The 22,207-nt window shown below is 37.2% G+C and overlaps 3 protein-coding genes across 8 annotated transcripts; 2 read left to right on the plus strand and 1 right to left on the minus strand.

The window, feature by feature from the left end:
• The first annotated feature begins 361 nt into the window (after positions 1 to 361).
• LOC112179433 (pentatricopeptide repeat-containing protein At5g47360) lies at positions 362 to 5,493 on the plus strand. Of its 4 annotated transcripts, XM_024317845.2 has the most exons (4): positions 362 to 2,064; positions 2,529 to 2,570; positions 3,205 to 3,315; positions 4,966 to 5,493. In XM_024317845.2, exon 1 carries the CDS (start codon positions 432 to 434, stop codon positions 1,860 to 1,862), a length of 1,431 nt encoding a protein of 476 aa, XP_024173613.1. In that variant the 5' UTR covers positions 362 to 431; the 3' UTR covers positions 1,863 to 2,064; positions 2,529 to 2,570; positions 3,205 to 3,315; positions 4,966 to 5,493. The 4 variants fall into 4 exon arrangements, with proteins under 4 accessions (XP_024173613.1, XP_024173611.1, XP_024173614.1 ...); XM_024317843.2 differs by lacking the exon at positions 3,205 to 3,315; XM_024317846.2 differs by lacking the exon at positions 2,529 to 2,570.
• A 2,294-nt stretch (positions 5,494 to 7,787) lies between these two features.
• On the plus strand, positions 7,788 to 11,032 carry LOC112175276 (phosphatidylglycerophosphate phosphatase PTPMT1). Of its 3 annotated transcripts, none has more exons than XM_024312946.2 (7): positions 7,788 to 8,196; positions 8,293 to 8,514; positions 8,898 to 9,020; positions 9,120 to 9,213; positions 9,485 to 9,567; positions 9,640 to 9,729; positions 10,450 to 11,032. In XM_024312946.2, exons 2-7 carry the CDS (start codon positions 8,326 to 8,328, stop codon positions 10,837 to 10,839), a joined length of 969 nt encoding a protein of 322 aa, XP_024168714.1. In that variant the 5' UTR covers positions 7,788 to 8,196; positions 8,293 to 8,325; the 3' UTR covers positions 10,840 to 11,032. The 3 variants fall into 3 exon arrangements, with proteins under 3 accessions (XP_024168714.1, XP_040366147.1, XP_024168713.1); XM_040510213.1 differs by having other exon boundaries at positions 7,788 to 8,184; XM_024312945.2 differs by having other exon boundaries at positions 7,788 to 8,514.
• Positions 11,033 to 11,368: 336 nt separating this feature from the next.
• LOC112175277 (palmitoyl-protein thioesterase 1) lies at positions 11,369 to 16,810 on the minus strand. The gene is made up of 12 exons (XM_024312948.2): positions 16,410 to 16,810; positions 15,213 to 15,297; positions 14,788 to 14,839; positions 14,681 to 14,701; positions 14,538 to 14,591; positions 14,143 to 14,193; positions 13,586 to 13,648; positions 12,943 to 13,008; positions 12,794 to 12,832; positions 12,299 to 12,421; positions 12,108 to 12,200; positions 11,369 to 11,774 (listed from the first exon to the last, which is right to left on the minus strand). The coding sequence occupies exons 1-12, from the start codon at positions 16,504 to 16,506 to the stop codon at positions 11,553 to 11,555; spliced, it is 966 nt and encodes a 321-aa protein (XP_024168716.1). The 5' UTR covers positions 16,507 to 16,810; the 3' UTR covers positions 11,369 to 11,552.
• Between the last annotated feature and the right edge of the window lie 5,397 nt (positions 16,811 to 22,207).

Consider the following 22,207-nt stretch of genomic DNA (forward strand, 5'->3'; position numbering starts at 1 on the left):
TAGAGATTGCTATAAATATAGAGAATTTGGTTTTCTCTTTCCTCACTTTCCCTAAAATAGGGATAGTTATAGGGAATCTGTTAGAGCAAAAAAGACTCATTTTTCCCTAAAGTAGAGAAAAATTAAAATATGGGGAAGTTATTGGAGTTGCTCTTATAATGCAATTCGTTCACTCTTCTCAAAAAAAGAAGAAGAAGAGATTTCTTTTGCATGGTTGAACCGTGAAAAAGACCAAATCCAAAACAAGTCTTGGTCCAAAACCAAATCCGTTTCCGCACAATACTCATTACCGCTCCGGCCCAATGAAGCTTAACTCGATCCGACCCGATACCCGTTTCAAGCCCAATTCTCTTCCATTTCGGCCGGAAAGTCTGTGTCTCCTCCATTTCAGCGTCAAAGGGTTTAACCAAAGCCCTAAAACTTTCCTTGAAATGACGACCCTTTCTTCAATCTCTCGGTTCCTCTCTTCCTCAATTCGCCTCAAAAATCACAAGCTCTCAATTTCTCACTTCTCTACTGTCTCGTCGGCAGAGACGGTCTACAATCACCTCCAGAGAAATGGTGGCAACATTGAGAAAACCCTAGCCTCAATGAGGCTCAATTTGGACGCCAAATGTGTAAGTCAGGTTTTACATAGATGCTATCCCACCCAATCCCAAATGGGTCTTAGATTTTTCATATGGGCTGGGGTTCACTCCAGTTATAGGCATAGCTATTTTATGTTCAGCAAAGCTTGTGAATTGTATAGGATTAGGCAAAACCCAAGTGTGATTTTTGATGTTTTGGAGGCTTATAGTGTTGAAGGTTGCTCTGTTAATATGAAAATGTTTAAAGTTGTTTTCAATATGTGTAAAGAAGCTAAGCTTGCTGATGAGGCTTTGGGGGTTCTGAGGAAAATGCCGGAGTTCGGGTTGCGAGGGGATAATGTAGTGTATAATGTTGTTATAAGGCTGTTTTGTGATAAGGGTGATTTGGATATGGCTGAGAGTTTGGTGAAGGAGATGAGCATGGTGGAGCTTTATCCGGATTTGATCACATACATGGTGATGATTAAAGGGTTGTGTAATGTGGGTCGGTTGGATGATGCGTGTGGGTTGTTTAAGTTTATGAAGGAAAATGGTTGTTTGCCTAATGTTGTGGTGTTCTCGGCCCTTCTTGATGGATTCTGTAGGTTTGGGGATATGGAGAGAGCCTTGAAGTTGTTAGAGGAGATGGAGAAGGAAGGTGGGGATTGTAGTCCTAATGTAGTAACATATACGTCTGTGATTCAATATCTTTGTGACAAGGGTCGGACAGTGGAGGCATTGCTTGTTTTGGATCGAATGGAAGCTCGTGGTTGTTTACCAACTCGCGTCACGGTTAGTTCTTTGATCACGGGTTTTGTTAAGGAGGATCAAGTTGAGCTGGCTTATAAGTTGGTTGATAGAGTTGTTGAAAGTGGAAGTGTTACAAAAACTGATTGCTATAGTTCTCTTGTTGTGTCTTTGGAAAGAGTCAGAAAACCCGAGGAGGCAGAGAAAGTCTTTAGGACGATGCTTGATAGTGGGGTCAAACCAAACAGTTTGGTGTGTACCATTATGTTAAAAAAAAGTTGTTTGGAGGGACGTATGGTGGATGCATATTGCTTGTTTGATGAACTTGAGAAGATGGAATGCTTATCTTCTATTGATTCTGATACTTATTCTATTCTTTTAGTGGGGCTTTGTCAGCAAAGACACTTAGTGCAGGCTGCAAAGCTTGCAAGGGTAATGCTGAGTAAAGGAATTAAACTAAAAGCTCCATATGTTGATATTATAGCTGAGGTCCTGATGAAATCTGGAGATGAGGAGTTACTTGAACAATTGACAAGAAATGGAAGGTGACATTGAAGAAAAGATAATATTCAACTGTCTCCTTGGCTCGTTTGTTAAGAAACTGGCTCTCGTTTGTTGACCTGGGTGCTTCAGCTATAGAAGAAAACAATTCTTGAGTTGAGTTGGTAGTATTTGCAACAAACGAGTACTTGTTCCAATCTGGCAGAGAAAAACAATTATTGAAAGTGGAAGTGAATAAAGGCAGATCCTGGTAAACATTGAATTCATTTGATTTTGTGTTATTCTAAATTATTCATCTATTATCTGAAAGCTATCTCAATGGCATAACAAATACTGCTCATAAGTTTTAGGATTTTGCTCCATAATCCTAGTTAAATATATCACTCCAAAGGTCATAGTTGCTTTTTAACAAGTAAACTGCATAGCTCTTTATATTTTGTGGTTCATTATTTGCTTTCAGTTTGTGTGTCATGTAAGGGAGTGGAGTTGAACATAGTGATTGCTGATATCCAGATGCAATTATGTCTTTTATATTCCTCATACCGTGTATGTAAGAGCATAGGTTTTTTGCTAGCATAGATAATGGCAGTCTCATTTCTTGGTGATCTGTGATTGTATGTTGCAGTTTCTGTTGGTTGTTTTTTTTTTCTCTCTCTTATAGATGCACTTCTTTACATATGTTTTTCTTTTCTTCTTTGCTTTTATGGATTCAAGGTCATGAAGAGGTTATCCTTTCAAGTATCAAAGCACTTCAAGGTTTTTCTCTTTCTTCACCTTGTGCCTGTATTGCTTTTCTGCCTCTTTGTGTGGAATGCATAAATGGCTTTCTAGCACCGACTTCATTTGCATAAGTTTTCTCTCACCCTGATAGATCTACTGGTTAAGATGACATAATTATAAAAGCTGGACTGACTTTGAGGTAGCTTATTGAATTGGTATAGATTGTATAGTTGATAAATAATGAAGGAAAGCCAGGCACTTGTACTCTGGTCTGTTAGTCTAATTGCAGAAAATTTGATTGAGTCAGAAAATCTGTTAGCATTCATCTATTCATGAGCTTTTTCTGTTTATTGTTAATAGTTTTCCTATATGTATTGTTGAGACTTGAGATTATATCTCATACTGGGAATGTAAAGTCGTGCTTACAAAAGGAATTGGGGTCTCTCCAGCCATTGCCAATTGGGTTCAGGTTGGATGCATAAATCTCTTCATGTATTTTAACCTGTTTTCTGAAGTTCAATATCTTGGTGTCAAGTCATTATCACTGTCGTTGATCTCAAATCACGAAATTACATGGCTAACTAAGATAGAGCATTAGAAGCACAGGTTATTTCAATACATAAGCTTGTGATGTTGATAGATCAAACCATTTTTCTCCTATTTCTTTTAGGGAGGGCAAAAATATCTAGCCAGGTACCTGCCACCCACCCTCAACTTCCCCCTTCCTGCCTCCCTTATAGGGAACAAGAGAGCAAGGATGAAGGACAGCTGAGCTCTATGGGTGGGTACCCATTAATTATTTTTGCCAATTCTACTGTTTTGGCTCATAGTTCAATTTCAAATCACTGCTTGTGGTCATTGGATCATAGTTCGGTCATATCCTTGTTTTCATATGATGGATAAATACCTAATTATAATGTATATGGTTTAACTTTTCATTCCAGGCTATATCTGACTATTAGGGGGATACAACCTTCTTCCAAAGCTTAACAACCAATTGATTGATGAGAGAACTCTATTTATTGGAATTGTTTTGGAGCTTACAGCACTTTTTTTTTTTTAGAAGAAACAGCTTTTTATTAAAAAAGCAAAAATCGAGATACAGGGAGGCGGACAAGGAGTCCGCTTTAATGATCTAAAGAGGGCAGCTAGGGCTATAGGCCTAGCATCTCGTCTAATAATACTAATCAAGGCTTAGGGTCTTATACTACAGCTGCTTGCCAGTTAAGTATAATGGAAGAAAGATTATAATCCTTGAATTCCTTAGAAATAGAAACCCATAAGGATGCCCAGAACTTGACTCTCTCCCACAGGTCTTCCTTCTCCACCCCTCCATAGTTTTCAAATAATCTTTTATTTCTTTCCATCCAGACCACCCAAACTACAGCTAGCACCCCACAACCCCAAAGGGTTCTGGCCTTTTTTCCTTTACCAAACGCTATGGGGTTATCTCTTAGCAAGTCATTTCTCTCTAATGGAGTTGTCCAGTCCACTCTTGCCTCCCTAAATAATTTTTTCCATAAGAAATTAGCCACTTCACAATGCACGAAGACATGATCAGCACTTTCCCCTTGAGCTTTGCATAAAATACACCAGTGAGGAGAAATACAACTTCCCGGTCTTCTCCTTTGAAGAACATCACATGTATTTGTCTTCCCCAGTACCACAAGCCATCCCAAAATCTTCACCTTAGTAGGGACCTTGACCTTCCAAAATAAACTTTGCAGGAGCCAAAATTGGATCTGATCCACCACTAATTAAGAAGCTATGGAAAGATTTGCAAGAGAATTTCCCATTAGGCTCAAGCTTCCACCTCCTTTCATCTGGTTTGGACTCCACTAATCGGACATTTCTAGCTTAACCATCAGCGAGGCAAACTCCTCAATCTCTTGATCATTTAAGTTTCTTCTGAACCCAAAGTCCCAGCTCATTGGAAAATGGAGCTTACAGCACTTGTTGCTGCTTATCATGGCAAGCTGGAATTCTTCCTGATTACATTTTAATCTTGGTCTATCAATTTATAAGATTGTTAGAGAAGAAGCATTTTATCTGATGAGAGATGCTCATCTTTCTGCATCTTATTTTTGTGTTTTCAACAATATGGCATGACACTGTTAAAATCAATTTTCTTCTGACATGGGTGTCTCTCTCTTAAAAGTTTATTTCTTTTAGATACTATTATTCTGCTCCTCTTTTTCATCCCTCTTTAAATAATTGGAATTTTCAATTTTGAAATTCAAATCACAGAGATAACAAAACATGGTCGTATTTGTTGTCTTAAAATATGAAAAAATCCACCTGGATATAGTTGACCATACAGTACGCTGCTCAATTTCTTATTAGTAAATTTAGTGGAGTGTCACAAGTTTTCCCGTTATGGTTCAACCATAAGCATCTCTCACTCTCATTGTGACACCTTGTTTCTATGCAGACAAACCTTTACACTGTGGACTGGATTGGTTTGGAAACCTTAAAAGAACCTGAGAGGGTCTGGATTTGTGGTCCAGGAAGTCATTTAGGAATCTCTGAACGTCATATTAGAAACTATGTGGGGCCTTGATAAAAGATTTGCATCAAGAAATGGCAATCAGAGTGGTAGTTTACTGAGTAAGTGAAGTTCATCATAAAGTTGGTGAGTTACAATGGGGAGCAAGCTGTACCTCAGTTTGAAGCACCAACAGCAGTACTTGAAGGTTCATCCTATCCAGGTGCTTCTCATCAACCGAAAGCTTCTCTAGTTAGCTACTGGGGCTGTTTGCCTTACTGTTGAATAAGATTATTGCATGAACTTTATTTTTGGTCATTGGATGATCAAAGTAACTGTATATGAAATCTATTATTTGCCCTCATCATCATATTATGAAACTCCATATCGAAGTCCTGTGTCTATCTTATCTGTTAGAAAGAAAGAAATAAATAAATGAAAATCTCTCAAAGGGAAGCATCCAAAATTTTGGTATTTGTAGTGTTACTCAGATCAAATATGTGATGATAGATCTTGTGCCACTTAACTGGTAGAAACTAGTCTTGCTTGGTGACACTTTCCATAGTTCTAATCCCACAAATATGGCACTGAAAATGAATAGAGCAAGTTCGGGTAGATACATAGAATATAAAGCAATCAATGCAGAAGCTCCACTGTATCCTAGTCAGATACCGGAAGCTCTGGCTGTTAAAAAATGGACGGTTGTGATGTTGACTGTGGTGAAACTTTCATATCTTAGTTTCTTACAAAAGGTGCATCTTTAATGTCTTAGCTTACTAGGGGGCGGTGGCTTTGTGATGCAAATTCCATTTTGTTCATCTTAGTGAGGCATTTAGTATTTGGACCTTGTATGATTTTAGACATCAGTGTGGACCTACATTTTTGTCCTAAATGTTGTGGATGGTGAGCATGAGTTTCATTGAGAAGGAGAACTTGACATGATGTTCTTTTGTTTGTTCTAGAATTTGCATCAAAGCCTACTCCTTTAGTGGCCCTTTTGTTCGGCATCTTTATTTGCATTTATATTCTCCATCTTCATCATATTTTTGGTCTCTCCCTTCATCTGCATTACCCAAGGGGGGTAGTCCTCTTTCCTTTTTCAAAGGGCTAGATAGTCTCTTGGTGGGTAGGATAAGACTCCAATTAATATTTAATTTTCAACTGGAAACCACCAACTGTTGTTGTTGTTGTTGTGTGTGTGTGTGTGTGTTTTTTTTTTTTTAGTATATATTTTTATTTTTAATTTTGGGTATAGTAGGTCATTAGGCCAAAAATGGACACAATGCTTGAAGGTTCGAACAACCAGTCGCATCCGAAAGGGGGATGTCCAGGAGAGAACCAGGAGGAGAAGCTAACAATTGAGCCCCAAGATCAGTCTCATGACTCGAGCTAAAGTGAGGATGAGAATATTGCTCTTTATATATGTTGTTCTTTAGCTGGACTGAGAAGGACTCCAGTTTCTCTTTTGGTGTGGCTTTTGTTAACTATCCAAAGGAGGCAAGGTATATTAGACTGAAAGAACTCAATTTAACAAAGCTCTTTGTCACTTTTATCCCTTAACCAACTTAAATTGCCATTCTGATGAATTTTCACTTTGCTTGCAAGTATAAAAATGTAATTCATCTGCTTTCAATGTTGGTAAGACCTACCTAATCGTAAAATGTTTTCTTCTATAACTAATTTAAGGTCAAGGCTTCCTACTATAAGAAAAAAGAAATTTTGACTTTCAAGATTCTCCATTATTTCACATACCTACAACACTAGGACGAGTCATGACGACCTCTCCCACCACTTGTTGGAAAAAACTGTCTCACCCCTAAAGACTTTTGAAATGTAGTGAGAATTTCATTTAGAAAATTAGAAGAAGTATTCCTTCAGATTATCACACAATTTCGAAGTATATCTCTACAACTCCATCCAGCTTCGAAGAAGTATCCAAATTTGTATGGTCCATCTCAATTCCAAATCCTATGCTTAACAGATATGTATTAACCAGCCAAATTTTTTTTTTTGAAATAAATAAAAAATAAAAAAATCAGATACGTACTTTTAATATGACTCAGATTTTTTTTTTCTTAATATGACTCAGATTAACAAGACGATTATATATAGACTCAAATTTGGATTTGAATTTGTAATGCAAGATTGTATGGTAATCTCGAAGAATATAATGACAAATTCATTCTTGCAAGAAGTATGCAAATTTGTATAGTCCATATTAATCAGAATTTTACGCTTAACGGATATGTATTAACAAGTCAATTTCAATACGTAAAACTCATATTAATAAGACTATCACATATAGATTCAAACAAGCTAAGTCTGCTGCGAATGTCAAGGTTGTGATTAAAAAAAAAAGTAATTTCTGACTGGAATGAACAGTATGAACAGTTAACTGAACTTTAATACAATTTCAATTTGAACTAATGAACCGAGTCTATATTTAATTATAATTCTAACTAAAATTAAGATATCTTTTTTGTGGACAAGCTAAATTAAGAATTTTTCTCGGCATCACAAAAATAATTATGTGATAAAGTTGAAATAAAATAATAATGACCTATTATCCAATATTATGTCGGCAAAACCCCACCTTTGCCTTTGAAATTTCCAAAACTCCACCAAAAAAAGAAAGAAAGGAAAAAAAAAAAAAAAAAAAAAAGAATTTCAAATCCTCCGCGATCCGTCAAATATTTCCACGCGTCAATCCCTCACCGACTCTCAAACCCCTCTCTTTTTTTTATGTCAGTCCCCGTGACTCTATCCTTTCCCTCCATCCTAACTTCTCGCCTTTCTATTTCTCTCTCTTGTTTTGCCTCCGTTGGTTTCTCCAAGTTTGTTGAGCGAAAAAAAGGTGGGACTAGAATCTCGTGCTATCCTCTCATCGAAGCACTTCCAATTCTCTAGGGTTAGGGTTTTCTCCATATTCTCCAGAATTTCCCCAAATCCCTTTTTGATCACTCTATTTCCCGATCCCCCTCGATCGCGTCGCCGTCGTCTCCGCCGCTCTCCGGCCGTCCGATCGACCCTGTTTTCGCAAAACATGGTCGCGATTTCTCCCAGGGTTCACAATCTCTCTATCTTCAACTCGAATCTGATCCCGATCCTCCATCTCTCTCACTCTTGTCGACGTTACAGGCTCTCTCTCTTGATTCTGTGATTTTGGTGAAGATCTAGGTTTTTTTTCTTTTCTTTTTTCGATGCTAGATATTGTGTGATTGTTGTTTGTGTGTAAATAGTGTGAAAAGCTAGGGGTTTTTGTGGTGTAATTAGGAGTGATCTGGTTAGGGTTTGACTTGAGGTGCTATGTATATTGAGGAGTTGAAAGGTGGAGAAGAAGTGGATTTAGGGCATGGAAGGGGCATCGTGGGGTCGGATGCGAAACGGGTCTTGATCGGAGCGGGGGCTCGTGCGCTGTTTTACCCGACTCTGCTTTACAATGTCATCAGGAATAAGCTTCAGGCTGAGTTTCGCTGGTGGGATAAGGTCGATGAGGTACAATATGCTCTTTCTCATAGTTTTTTGTGTATCGTTGATTTGAATTTTGATCGGATGTGGATTTATTTCTCTAATGCTTTTTCCTGCAATTGTGAATTGCTTTGTAAATATCGGAGCTTTTATACATGGTATAGCTGATGTTATTATGAAATTCTAAATCGGACATGTAATCGAGAAGCGTTACTTTTAAATAAACCGAAATTTTGTTGTATGAAATGCATGTGGCTTTTGCGTGCTGAGTGTTTTATGTGACTGATGAGGTGTTTTGTTGATTAGACTGCTGTGTTCTTTTGTATTAGACATTGATTTACTTCAGTTTTATGTGTGTGAACTGATGTACTATCTCGATTTTGTTTAAATTCTAACAATACTGTTTTCAGTTTGTATTGTTAGGTGCAGTTCCATTCCCTACTGATGTGCCTCGCCTAAAGGAGGTCGGAGTTCGTGGAGTCATCACACTTAATGAGCCATACGAGACTTTGGTTCCAACGTCTCTTTATCAGGTTAGTGATTCATTTGTTTCAGATACATTCCATACGGTATGCTTGCTGGCGTTTTATTAGGCACCTCCATATTTTTAACTTTCTGCTTAAATTTTGCAGTCCAATGGCATTAGCCATCTGGTGATCCCTACCAGAGACTACTGCTTTGCACCATCGCTGAATGATATATGTCGTGCTGTAAACTTCATTAATGGTAAGCATTCTTGCGACTTGAATTGATTGAATTTGGTAAATTTTTCTGTAATGGAGGAGGCATATGTTGGAGTTGCTTGTTGTAATTTTAAATTTAAGGGCATACATATTTATTGATTGGCTTCAAAGCAGTACTCAATGTGATATCTTCAGTTAGAGGGGGGCTGAGGAGTTGTGATACTTCTGTTTTTATTTGCTTTGTTATTTTAGCCTATATGCAGGCTTTCCCGAACAATGATTTAACTATATATATCTGATTTTTTGTTTTGTAGAAAATGCATCAAGTGGGATGACAACATATGTTCACTGTAAAGCTGGACGGGGCCGTAGTACGACCATTGTTATCTGCTACTTGGTTAGTGTGACTCAGAAAAAGTAAAAAATTAATTTAAGATTGCCAGCTTTTTGATATTTCTTTCTTTTATAGGTCCATCACAAGCAGATGACACCTGATTCTGCCTATGAATATCTGAAGTCAATTCGGCCACGTGTGCTTTTGGCCTCTGCTCAGTGGCAGGTAACTTGTATGATTTATGTTCTCACAGTCTGGGCATGTTCTTCCTGCTTTTGGTGTTTGGAACATGGAATTTTTGTTTTCATTTTTTCCCTTTGTGGCAATGCCCGTCTTCTATTTTATTTTTAATTCTTAATTTTTTTTGTTAGTAGTTGTTTTATGGGTGATTATAATAATATGGAAACAACTCTCGAGTTGGCTAATATATCTGCCGTAAAATTTTAAGTTTTATTTTTTCCTTTAGGCGTTGTCTGCGAGTGTAATCTTCTGACTTTTTAAGATGTGGCTCAAGTTTGGGGGGAAAAAAGGTGATGCTTGTGTCAGTAATGTTATCTGAGTATTTGGGTCTTAAAGGGAAGACTGGGGAAAGAGATTTTTAAAAGAAAAAAAAACTAGGGCATTATATTTGGTTTTGAAGTAACCTTTTGTTTCTAGCTAGAGAGTTCAGTTTCTGCTCCATTTTACATTGTAGTACCAGTTCTGCTCCATGTTAAATAATGTCAATAGTGAATAATATCAATAACAGGTGGTGGAAAAAATAATGATTGTATCTGCTAATTGCCATTTAGCTAATAAACCTGTGGATATCTAGAATCATTGCTCTGTATTGGAGACATCACGTTGTGGATCTGTTTGACAGAAGTGTACTAACCTGGATTTACATTGACACATGAAATGATCCAACTGTACTTCTGAACTCTTCTTTCATTGTTGTTTATGCAGGCTGTTCAGGAGTACTACTATTTCATGGTGAAGAAAGCTGTGGTTTACAGCCACTTGACTAATCTAATATTGAATCCCCCATGTTCAGCTCCCTCACATGATCTCCTTGCATTTGACGAGGGCTCTGTAGTAGTGGTCACTGAATCAGATCTTGAAGGATATGATGCAACTCTCCAGTCTGGTACTGTGGGAAATGAGATATGGGCCGACTTAAGTGTGGTCTATCGGGTTCGAGTAGCTGGTCAGGCAGCTCTCACAAGGATTTCATGCCTGTGGCTCCGTTGCCATGCCCACCAGGAGAGTTCAGCTAAGAAGTTGGGCAGGGAAAGCAGCTGCTCGATTACAGCTGATCATATGGGAGGCATTAGCGTGGACATACAAGTTTACTGAGGAAAACCTGAGTAAACCGTAAATACATAAAAGATGTTTGCTAAGTGTTTTATATTTTTCCTTCTCGTACATAAAATGGGAAATAACATTATGTTAGGCTCTGCAATAAACTCGGTTTTTCTCCATCCTGTAAATTGAGTTGGTATTTTACTTTGAATCTGATGAAAGAAAGTTGAGCTTTATGAGTTTATCACCATGTTCTGTCTTTTTTAAGATTGCACTTTTTTTAATCAGGGGTAGTCTTCTGATTTTCACAGTTTTGTGATTTACTGAGCTCTCAACGCCTTTAGGAGGCCCTCAAAAAGACCGAACCTTATCCTTGTCAGCATGATAGAACAAATGTTGTGTTGAGTTCTGGTCAGTCACACCTTAAGGATTCCCTCGAGAAGACTGAAACCCTCGTCCGACAATGATACATGAAAGAAAAAGTTACGAGTTCTCTACTTTCTTGATCAGCATATCAAAGATAAGAGATAACATTGTCAGTACATCATTCCTAGTTTTCATTTATTTATGTCTTGGCATTGGGGATTCGTAATTGAGCCTCAGTCATTGAGTGGAACACTAAATTGTAGTTCCTGTACATAGTAGTCCCATCGACCACAATATAACTTTGATTTATAATTCTGTTCGCCAATTAGTTTTAGTCAATTGCATATACAGAACAAATTTACTGAACAAGTTCAGTCAATGCTTTCTCGTCAAACTGAGGATCATACGGGTTCCTTTTTGCATCCCACAACCTTACGTTGAAGTCCATTCACCTCATTGTTTCCATTTGTTGGCGATGCTGAACTTGTCAAGTAAGGCACCACATGCTTCTTCATATCACTTTTGGAGATTCCAAGATGACCTCCTGAAACACTAATGTATTTGATCCTTCCAGCTTCATCCAGTGTTCTCAAACCAATCCAGTCTTCAATGTACAGATCAGTCTGCACAAGAATAAGATAAATTCAGAAGCAAAACTTGCTCAAAGTGAAAAAAACAAATCAAAATCTTGGAAACACGAACTTTGATTTACTGTGGCTACTTAAAAAGGTATAGTATTAGTATGACTAGGTCTTGAAATTTTTTTTTTTTGGCTGAACAGAGGGATAAGAGAGGCAATGAACCTCCTTAGCGCCTCAAAATTTATTTAAAGAAAGCTGAAAGAGATACAAGGAGAGGTCTTGAAATTATCTGATTTTTAGTTTCTTTCTCAACACAAGGATAATTTCACAAGAGAATTTGTTAACTCAATTTAACAATATCAATTGTATTATTACCTGCTCTGGACCTAGGATTGAATTGAAGGCACCATCTGGGTAATATCCAAACCACGAGGTTTCTCTGGGTACCAAGACATTGTCTTGCTCAAACTGTGGATAAAACAAAGATGATACGATATTCTTTAGTTAAAGTAAATGATTCTTGAAAACTAACAAGAGATTTAAGTATATATTGTTATCCAACTTACCATAATAAGCACCAGGTTTTCTAAGCTACTAAGTCTTTCCTTATAAGTGGAGTTTCTCTCATCAGGGAGTTCATTGTTGAGTTTTGGAAGAAATCTACACCTCCCTAAATAATCAGTCATATCCTGGAAACACACATTGGTGAGTCAGATGCTCAGGATAGCCATCATCATAAGAAAACTGAGATAATTATGCAAGGTGTAAAAGGATATAAATGCATATGTAACAATCATTATATGACAATTGGAAAAGTGAGTCATGAAAGTGCTGCTTCATAAAGTGTACTGTATCCCATATACCCAGTGAGCACAAACAACTTTGTTTGAAGTTAATTGTAAGTCAATAACAAAAGGGAAGGAGACAAGTAAGCAGGCTGCAAAATAATTTCAGTGAGCTTATGATTGCAAGGTTACTTGTATGTATTGATTCTATAAGAATATTGCTGTAAAAAAGCCTCATTAAATGTCTCCAATTTTCCAACAAAGTTAGCCACTCACATTTGGCAATTTAATATAACCACTGGGAGCCAAGTGTTCCTGCAAATTCAAATCAAGATTCAGAAAGGTCATGCCTCACCAGAAATATACTGAAGAGAATGTAATTTCACACCACGCTAAAGATGAAAGAATTAGCACAGTATGCATACTTGGATATAGTCACTGTAGATCTTCCCTTTGATTAGCTTGTTTGCAATAATGCAAAATATGCCAGACTGCAGAGGCACAAAACGAGTTCAGGAACAAAAGCAAGTCAGCAAAATGACATATAAAAAAGGTCACAGATGTCAGAATTTCAGGGTTCCTCAGCAGTTATTTTTTATCTGTGTTTTTTTATATGGCCATTATGATTGAGGAATGAGCATTATCTACAAAGTGAAAATACTTCATATAGACATCACTTGAAGGTTGGCACCTTCAGTATGATTGGTGGAAATATTTGTTGGAGGTGCCACCTTTTAAGTGGACAATCATACAAGTTTTCAAAGTATTCTGTTATGTTATGCAGGCAAGGCATTGCAGAAAGCGCTGATCCATTTTTTTATTAAAAGCACAAATTTTCTCATACTTGTTGAACCAAAGTTTACAACCCCCATGTAACACCCCCAAGCTTGTCCCAAATTCCCAGGTGAGGAAATATCAAAGCTCATATACCAGAATTGAATGCTGTGAAACTCTTCACCCTAAGTCGGTCCAATTGTAGGTACTCTTTTAACCAGAAGATATTTCAGCAAGTCAAGTGCATTAATTTATATAGTGACTCAAGAGCCATAAAGATAGTGCAATACTTACACCACAGAGAGGTACAGAAGCAATACCCGCATGAGGTCCTCCTAAAGAAATAAGGTTTTTAACCTGCTCCAACAAATAGAAAAAATAAAACTTTTCATGTTGTAATTGGTAAGTATGCACCTGTGAGAAAATTATGAGAGAGAGAGAGGATTTGAAATTATTTCTCTTAAACTGATTCAGCCAAACCTTTATTTACATTTGTTCAACCATTGAAGACCATTCAGAAATCATGCACATAAACTTCTGGCACAAAAAGAAAAAAAGGCAAATCCTAGGAATGATAACAATAGGAAAGAAAAGGCTATAACATTGGTTGACTTGGAATTTTTTTTCTTTTAAGACCCATAGATAAATCCTATTAACTATAATATCACATACAATCTGAACAAATCCTAACAACTTACCATTTCACGTGCATTATCAGATAAGTTTGATAGGATGTAGCTCAATAAGTGTATGATAACTAAGGTTCAACCACAATTACAATAGCAATTCCTGTAGTTAATTGAATGAAATAAAAAGTTGGAACTTGCAGAGTTGCTTGAATCATGTCTTACCGGAGGTCCATTGTCGCAAAATTCTACAACACCTCGGCCTATCAAATTACCCTGTCAAATTAAAGAAAGTATGAGAAACTACCAATCTTGACAACCTTGTACTTCACATAAGCATGACTGACTTGATAAAATCCATTCACTGGTCCAAATCAGACAGCGATTTCTTTCTCATTTTTTATTTTTTTTTTGGGTACTCAAGACAGCACTTTTAATAGAACACATGAACCTACCCAACTCGGTGCAATGAGAGAGACGACACATTGCATATATTGGATAGAGTTTTGAGGTTTTAACTTTTGATTGCAGTCCTATTGCATATCAATCAACTTGTTGGAAACTTGAAGCATACTGTATCAAAATATGAGTTACCAGAAAAGGCTGATCATAACAATTACCTGGGAGAGCCCAACAATGTTGTAACCTTGTCTGAGTTCTTCCATTTCTTTAACCTAAGGTTACAATTGCAATCAACGTTAAAGGTGACAGAAACTTCCAAAGCCCAGGCCAGCTATATATGGTAACTGAGAGAGCTTACTACCTTTTCACACACAATTCTGGTCTGCAAACATGTGGGGAAAAGTTCAAATTAGAAAATGTATATAACAATATCATTTCAAAGATAAAAGGCCTTGTTTTGCAGTTTACCTGTTCCTCGAGAGGCACAAACCAGGAATCCCATGTTCCAGCCCCAACTTCTCTGAAAAAAGGTGGTAAAAACAAGCATTACAAGTAGAATAACTAAACTGACATGTAAAAGATGCCTAGAAAAGAACTGAGAAAGACAAAAACTCATCTGGTCGAAGATACTTAAAAGAAGAGACCTCAACAACCATGTTAATCATATTTTTCATCTTGTTCTATAAAAGTTAAGTGGCAATACTAGTATTATATATTGCAGTAATCATATAGATCTAACTGTTTAATAAGCATACTAGATCAGAATCTGAATCAGAACATATATCAAAATTGTTAAAAGCAAAGTGATGCATGAACTGCTAGAAATTATCTCTTGCAGAATATAACTTATGACAATCAGAAGATAAGCAGATTCGATGAAAGAATGTACTTACATGCAATATCCGTCAGCACCCGAAAAGTCCCTCAGTTGCTTCGTAAACTGTTTAACTCCTCTATTGGCGCACTGATCTCCAATGCCTGTCATGATGAAGCATCAGAAGTGGAGCAGAGAAAAAAGAAATGTATAGAACTTATCAGTTAAACTGGTATTATGATAAACTTAACACCTATTCCAAGAATGTAAACTATCAGAACTATCAGAATCAGGATGAGAGAGAGAGAGAGAGAGAGAGAGAGAGAGAGAGAGAGAGAGAGAGAGAGAGAGAAGGGTTACGCAGATTAAGGGATCTTGGTGCACTCAAATTTATAAAACATACATATAATTTACAATCTCAAAACAGTTATGCAGATTAAGGGATCTTGGTGCAAACTTATCCCGGTGAATGAAACTAGTCAGCTGCAGTCAGATGTTGCATGTCGAGGAAGCAACAGCATATAACGACACCCATGCTGCTGTTGGTTTTATTCCTCAGCAGTTAAAATTTCAAAATTCACCACAATGTCAGCCTTTTTCAACACCTTCACATTGATTCTATAAATTCAAAGTTCATCACAATATCATCCTTCTTAGTGATCAAACTTCACATTGATTCTATGACTTCTTTTCTAATGTTCAATTAAAACACAGTAAAGAAACAAAAACCAACCCATATCTCACGTGCTCCTCCAAATTAGAAGCATTTAGGATACAACTTGGGACAAAGTTATGTACTCTATCTATAAGGGGATAGGTGAACTGACTGGATTAAATCTTCAGGTTAACGGTTTGACTAATCTCAATACATTTATTTTATAAGATACTTTTTCACAGCAGACAAAAATTCGAGTTTGCAGAAAATAAACCAGAGACCCGCTTCATGAATTCTTTTCATATTTAGACGAACATATGCTACATGTATATGCATCCTGATAATTGGACACATTAGTGTCTACATGAACCCCTTCAATAACACATGAAACTTATTATTAGTTCTTAAAACCTTCTCTAATACAGCAAATCACACCAATGAGGCTGCAATACCATACATTAATCAACACTTGTGGGATCATATAAATAAAACAATAATATCCAGAACCCAGATCATATAAGCAAAACCCAGATACAAAAACATATTCATACACAAAAAGATTGATTCTTTAATAAGAACAACAACTAATGAACTACTAAGAAATAGAGCCCAGAAAATTACCATGGAGTACAATGAAGGGTACTGAAACTGAACATGGGATGAACACAAAAGCCAAGATGAAGACGAAGCCAATGGAGGAGAATGAATTAAACTCCATGATCGTATTGGGTGCTGTTATCTCTGAAAAATTCTTATACTTTTTTTCTACACCAACCAGTCTGTGCAAGAATTAAGTAATTACAGTAAAGGAATTGATCTTTGACAATAGTAGTGACAACTGGCGGTGTGGTATTGGTGGAGACGAAGCAGAAAACACGGAGGCACGTAGGGCTGAGCCACCGCGGACTCTTGCAGGTCCTACCGTCCTAGGCTCCTAAGTTGGACTGTTGCGCAGCTCAGAACTTATTGAGGAAAATCAAGGTTGCTTGTTTAAGTAACCAATTGAAATTCAATTACCCACCCAGAAATAAAAGTCACCAATGGGAATTTGTCATTATTTGAGATCAGAATATCAGATTGTCTACTTGGTTTTGTTGGGTGCCGGTTACACCAGGATACTATCTTGGCCGTTGAAAGGGAGAGGAACAGCTAGGATGATGCCACGTCATCACTTGTGTGGTTGTGGTGAGATGAAAAAGTTGGATCCCTAACTTAAAATAAATTAATGGATCATTCTAAAGTTAGCTTGATATGGCGATCTCATTTGTATTAGAGAGGGCTTTCATCGGCTTTCATCTCATTTTCAGTTGAAAGTATTCAGTGTACCAACGTGCACTTACAACGGGCGGTTGGATAGAGAAAAAAATGTTATTAGAAAAAGATTGTCTATAAATATTAATGGTTGAGATCTACTAGATCTATTAGTTCACTTGCACTATCACTGCATAGAATAATTTTTCATTTTTCACAAGTTGGAAATTTGGAATGATGAATATCCGACTTAAGCACGTCTCATGTTTCCTTAAACATGTGCTTAACCAGGCGATGGTGGGAATTTTGGTTTCATTTACATCTCATGTTGGTTGGCGAGAATGTCAGTTATCGTTAAGTGGTGATAGGATTTGTCAGTTGGTTGGTGAGGTTGTCGGTCGGTCAATAAATCTCCGGTCAGTAAGTGAGATTGTCGATAGCTCGATGAGATTATTGGTCAATCAATGAGATCACCGATCAATCATTGAGGTGGCAGGTTGGTTCTCTAAGTTGCTGGTCGATCAATGATGTGGTAGTGGCTAGGGTTTTTCAGTTGGCAATATCATATTCTCTAAAAACACCTAAAAACTATAGATAAGGAAGTGTATCTGAAATTTGCTATTTTATAAATTCTTTTTTTAAAACAACCTACCAAACTTGTTTTACGTCTATTTCTAGATTTGAAAAACGAAAAATTGTGTACCAAATGAACCCTTTCTAAGACACTATATCCATGTAAGATACAATTGTACCCATGAATTTGGTTCGAAGAAAATGTATATTGATAAATTGATTATTCTTAGCTACATAAGACCATTTCATCTAATAACATAAGTTTTATTTTTATAATAGAAGTCATATGTTATCTACTCTATAGTTCATGAATGAGTCCCAACAGAAAAAGAAAAAAAATTAATGCAGTGCATGGGTACGCCATTCTGTAGGTGTAAGTGTAACTGAGGTTAATGGTGGTGGAGGTCTATGGTTTGGGAAGAATTAATGGTGGTGGAGCGGTTTGCGGTCCATTGCAAATCATAACTAACATGAGGCAGAGCTAAGGTTTTAAATATCAGTATCTTCATATCTATCGGTACTTTGAAAAAAGTAAATATCAGAAATATCAGGGATACAGGGTACGAAAATATTGTTTTTGAAAAAAGTCAATTTATTAGAAATTTAGAACTACATATAAATACATATGAATGTCAACTCCATCTACATCCAAAAAGAGACGCTAGACGATTGAAAAGCCGCTCGCTGGTCTACGAAAATGCAATAATCAGACCAAGATATATGACCCATATAGTGTGAATTGTAGTGATGAACATGATAGTTATAGATATCTTTAGAGCTGCCGACTGTTTCCCCTATAATGGGATAATAAGGATGAACCCAACTGGATGACTGATCATAAACTTCTCCATATTGATTATATCCATAAGCATCATAACCAAATTGATTGTTGCCTTCATGAGATTCATTTGAGATCTCACTGCTCTGTGCCTAAACTGATAAAGTCAAAACTTAAGGCAATTGAAGAAACATCAGATGGGGTACTTTGATTATCAGTTGCACCTCTAGTCCTCCTCCCATATCGGGTCTTCTCTTGAGCACCATGACCAGCTGTTCTCACTCCGTGGTCTTCATCTTGGGTGGCATGATCAAAATTACATTCACAGGTAAATTGGAATCCTCCATCCACAGAAGATTGTCCATATTCATATCTTTCACCTCCACCACCTGTTCCGCTTCCACCCTCTCCACTATCATCGGAACTATCTGGAGTTGTTGTACCACCTCACGCATCATCACTATCTGAATTATCTTCTGGGTTTTTAACAACTTCTTCAAATAAGACTCTCTCTACATTGATTCCAGCATTAGTTGCAGTTTCTACAACTTGTGGAAGAGGTCTTCCAGCTTCATCATCGAGGTGTGCAGGCATAATCCAATCATGAAGTGGATCAATGCCATTATCAAGCGGCTCGCTTGCAACATGAAGTAGATCTATATATCTATTCACTTATTCCATTTGATAGTTACTTTAACATTTGAACTTTTAGCTTCTTTATACTATTCAATTACAGACTATACACTCATAGACTACACAATAGCTTCATTATTCCTTACTTTTTCAAGATGCATAGCTAAAATTTAATACTCCATACTCTGCACTCTCTTCTCATCATGTTATCCATATATGGTTCCTTGACTTCCTTTTGCAATGTCATTTGGCCTCATTTGAATAATTGAACCTTTATGGCTTTATCTTCTTTATATTATTCAACTACAGAGTTATAAACAACATACAGAGTTACAGACATAATCATAGACTACATAGTATCAAATCTCTCATCACACAGATTTGCATTTAGACTTTTAGAAAATTACTTCTCACCCAAAATCGCCTTGTGGGTATTTCTCCGCTGTAAAGATTCGCCTTGAGGGGATTTTTTTCCTCACCTAGATTCGCCTTGAGGGGATTTTCTACTCACCTAGCACCTTGAAGGGATTTCTCCTCACTCAGATAGTCAGATTTGCCTTTAGGAGATCTCTCTTCACACAGATTTTCATTTAGAGAATTACCGAGTTTTTTTTACCTCAAATTTTACAGATATTTCTTCACTTTATTGGGGATATATCGCAAATATCTAATATATCGGAGATATTTGACGATGTCGGAGAAATTTCGCAGAAACAGTAAAAGATAAGATATTTACCCTCCTAGATATATCGGTCCGTTGAAAAAAAGAGATATCGGAAATATCGCAGAGATTTAAAACCTTGGGTAGAGCGATGGTGCAGTTATCAATCTAGTGGCATGGCGGCGGCTATTCACTGTCCAATGGCAGCTCTTTGTCGAAGAATTATGGGTAGCAAGGGCTTCCTTTTGTTTTTCCATGAGAAATTTTGTTTTATATATACGTAGTTTAGTTTGTTGGTTAGGTTTAATGAACCCTACTCAATTGATATGGTTCAAGGGTCTTGGTCACGTTGCTGTGCCTTTTCAAAGGCGTTATTTTTGGAAGTATGGTTTATTTTATCAATGCGATACTCAATTGCTCTTATATGTAGTCTGATTATTTTGGAACACAGTGCGAAAGAGAGTTAAGTGGCTGCATCCTGATATGTTGCCGTCGTGATTGTATAGTGACACAGTTACCTTTCAGGTATTGTAACTCAGGGGTATGGAGCATGAAATTTTGTTAGAGATTGTGGTCTTTTAACTCATACATATCATTATAGATTGCGATAATATTATATGATGTGACATTGAGATTATAACCAATCATTTCAATGCGTCATAATATTTTCATCCATTAATATATTTTTTCTCTAAACAAAAAAAAAAGTGTTTAAGGAAAACTAAATTGAGAGAGAACAACTCAACATTGATAATTGGGTCCTCTTTATATAAAGGATTACAAGACATAGATATGAGTTGTACAATTAATTAGATATTTATGAATATCTCTAATTTAAAACCCTATTACAACTAGGTCAAATAAGTTAGAGTTTGGACCAAACACATATTCTGAATTTACTTGAACAAGAAGAACTTTTTAATACAAAATATGATTCAACATCATCTTAAAATTGTTAGCCATATTAATATTTACGTACTTATCCATTCAAAACAACAGTCATTGAGAGATAATAGGTAACAGATTCCGCATAAGATCAAATAGTCACAAAAACCCTAATCACAATCAGTCACAAGTTCACAACTATGGGCCCGGGATTCAAACTCGCAGCTGCTTGCTTAGCCAGCATCGCTTGCCTCTTGGTCATACCCCTCGTTATCTGGCCATTATATATGCGACTATTCGAGCACTTTCATCCCGAGTTCAGGGTCGACTCGGCCTTAATTTCCTCACTCAACACGACCACCCCCGCCGAGCTCACCGCCACGTGGGACATCACCCTCGTCGCCACAAACTCCGACGACAAGCTCATCGTTGACTACGACGTCGTCCAGGTGTGGCTCTACTACGGCAGGTCGACCGAGGACAACACATTCGTCCTCGCAACCACGATTCTGCCTCCCTTTGTTTTGAACCCCACGAGGAACCAGACCAGACTGAGTTTCAAGCTCGCGACGCTGGGGGCTTACGTGGGAGATGACGTAGTGAAGAACATAACCGAAGCAGGGAGGGTTACGACGGCGTTCGGGCTCAAGGTGGTTTCTGAGTTTAGGCTTCGGATGAATGGGGTAAAAAAAACACAGAGGGGTACCAATCGGTTCTTCTGCAACGAGGTAATTTTCGGGTTTTCGACGAACAATCAAACTAGGAGTGATTCTGTTACAGGTCAGTCAAAGGCATGCGAGAACGGAGATTACGGTCCGAAGGGAACTCAGCCGCTGAGCAGGTTGTGGTAGTTTAGTACGTAGTATACAAATTTGTGACATTTATTAGAAGAACTTCTATTTGGGTTTTAACGAAATTAAAGCATTAATTTCTTCTATGTGAATCAGTGACAGTAATGTAATCCAAAGAAACCATAACTACTACTTTAACAGGTCAGTTGAGGGCATGCAAGATCAGTTAATAGCATGAATAGACTTGATCCTGTTAGTGTTAAATTTAGTAAGACGGTGACGCACTAGCTAGCATGCTTTTAGTTCATTTAGTTGTCTGAGAACCTCTTACACCACAGCTTGCTCTTTGCTCATTCAGTTTGGATGTTAAACAATCTTTTGAACTTTTCTATAGTCAATATTGTGAAAGCTTTGGACGTCGATCAATATGGTAGAATTGTCATTAACATCAATATTATGGAACCGTTGTTAGTGTTAATTAAGTAGGATTGCTATGTATCTTTACGGACTCCCGCCCTATAACTTCAATAGCGTGAAATGTTAGCTACTTAACATATGTTATATATATTTGGCTCCTTAATGAGGATCTTGTAGTTGGCACATGACGGTGAGGAAAAATTGGAACCAAGGCCTCTCGATAAGGTTTATGGGAGTCGTTAGCAATGACTTCCGGTTCAATTGGAATGAATATTATTGACGGCTTCTATCCGACATTGTGAAGGAGAAATATACATATCATCAGTCGAGTGAATACAAACTATAACAAAATTCTGCTTTGTTGATCCGACATTATTAACGGTTATGCTGCCAGATCGATTATTAGAAAACCATGCAAGAACTCAATCAG

This window comes from Rosa chinensis, chromosome 7 (assembly GCF_002994745.2).
Source record: "Rosa chinensis cultivar Old Blush chromosome 7, RchiOBHm-V2, whole genome shotgun sequence".
Classification (NCBI taxonomy): domain Eukaryota; kingdom Viridiplantae; phylum Streptophyta; class Magnoliopsida; order Rosales; family Rosaceae; genus Rosa; species Rosa chinensis.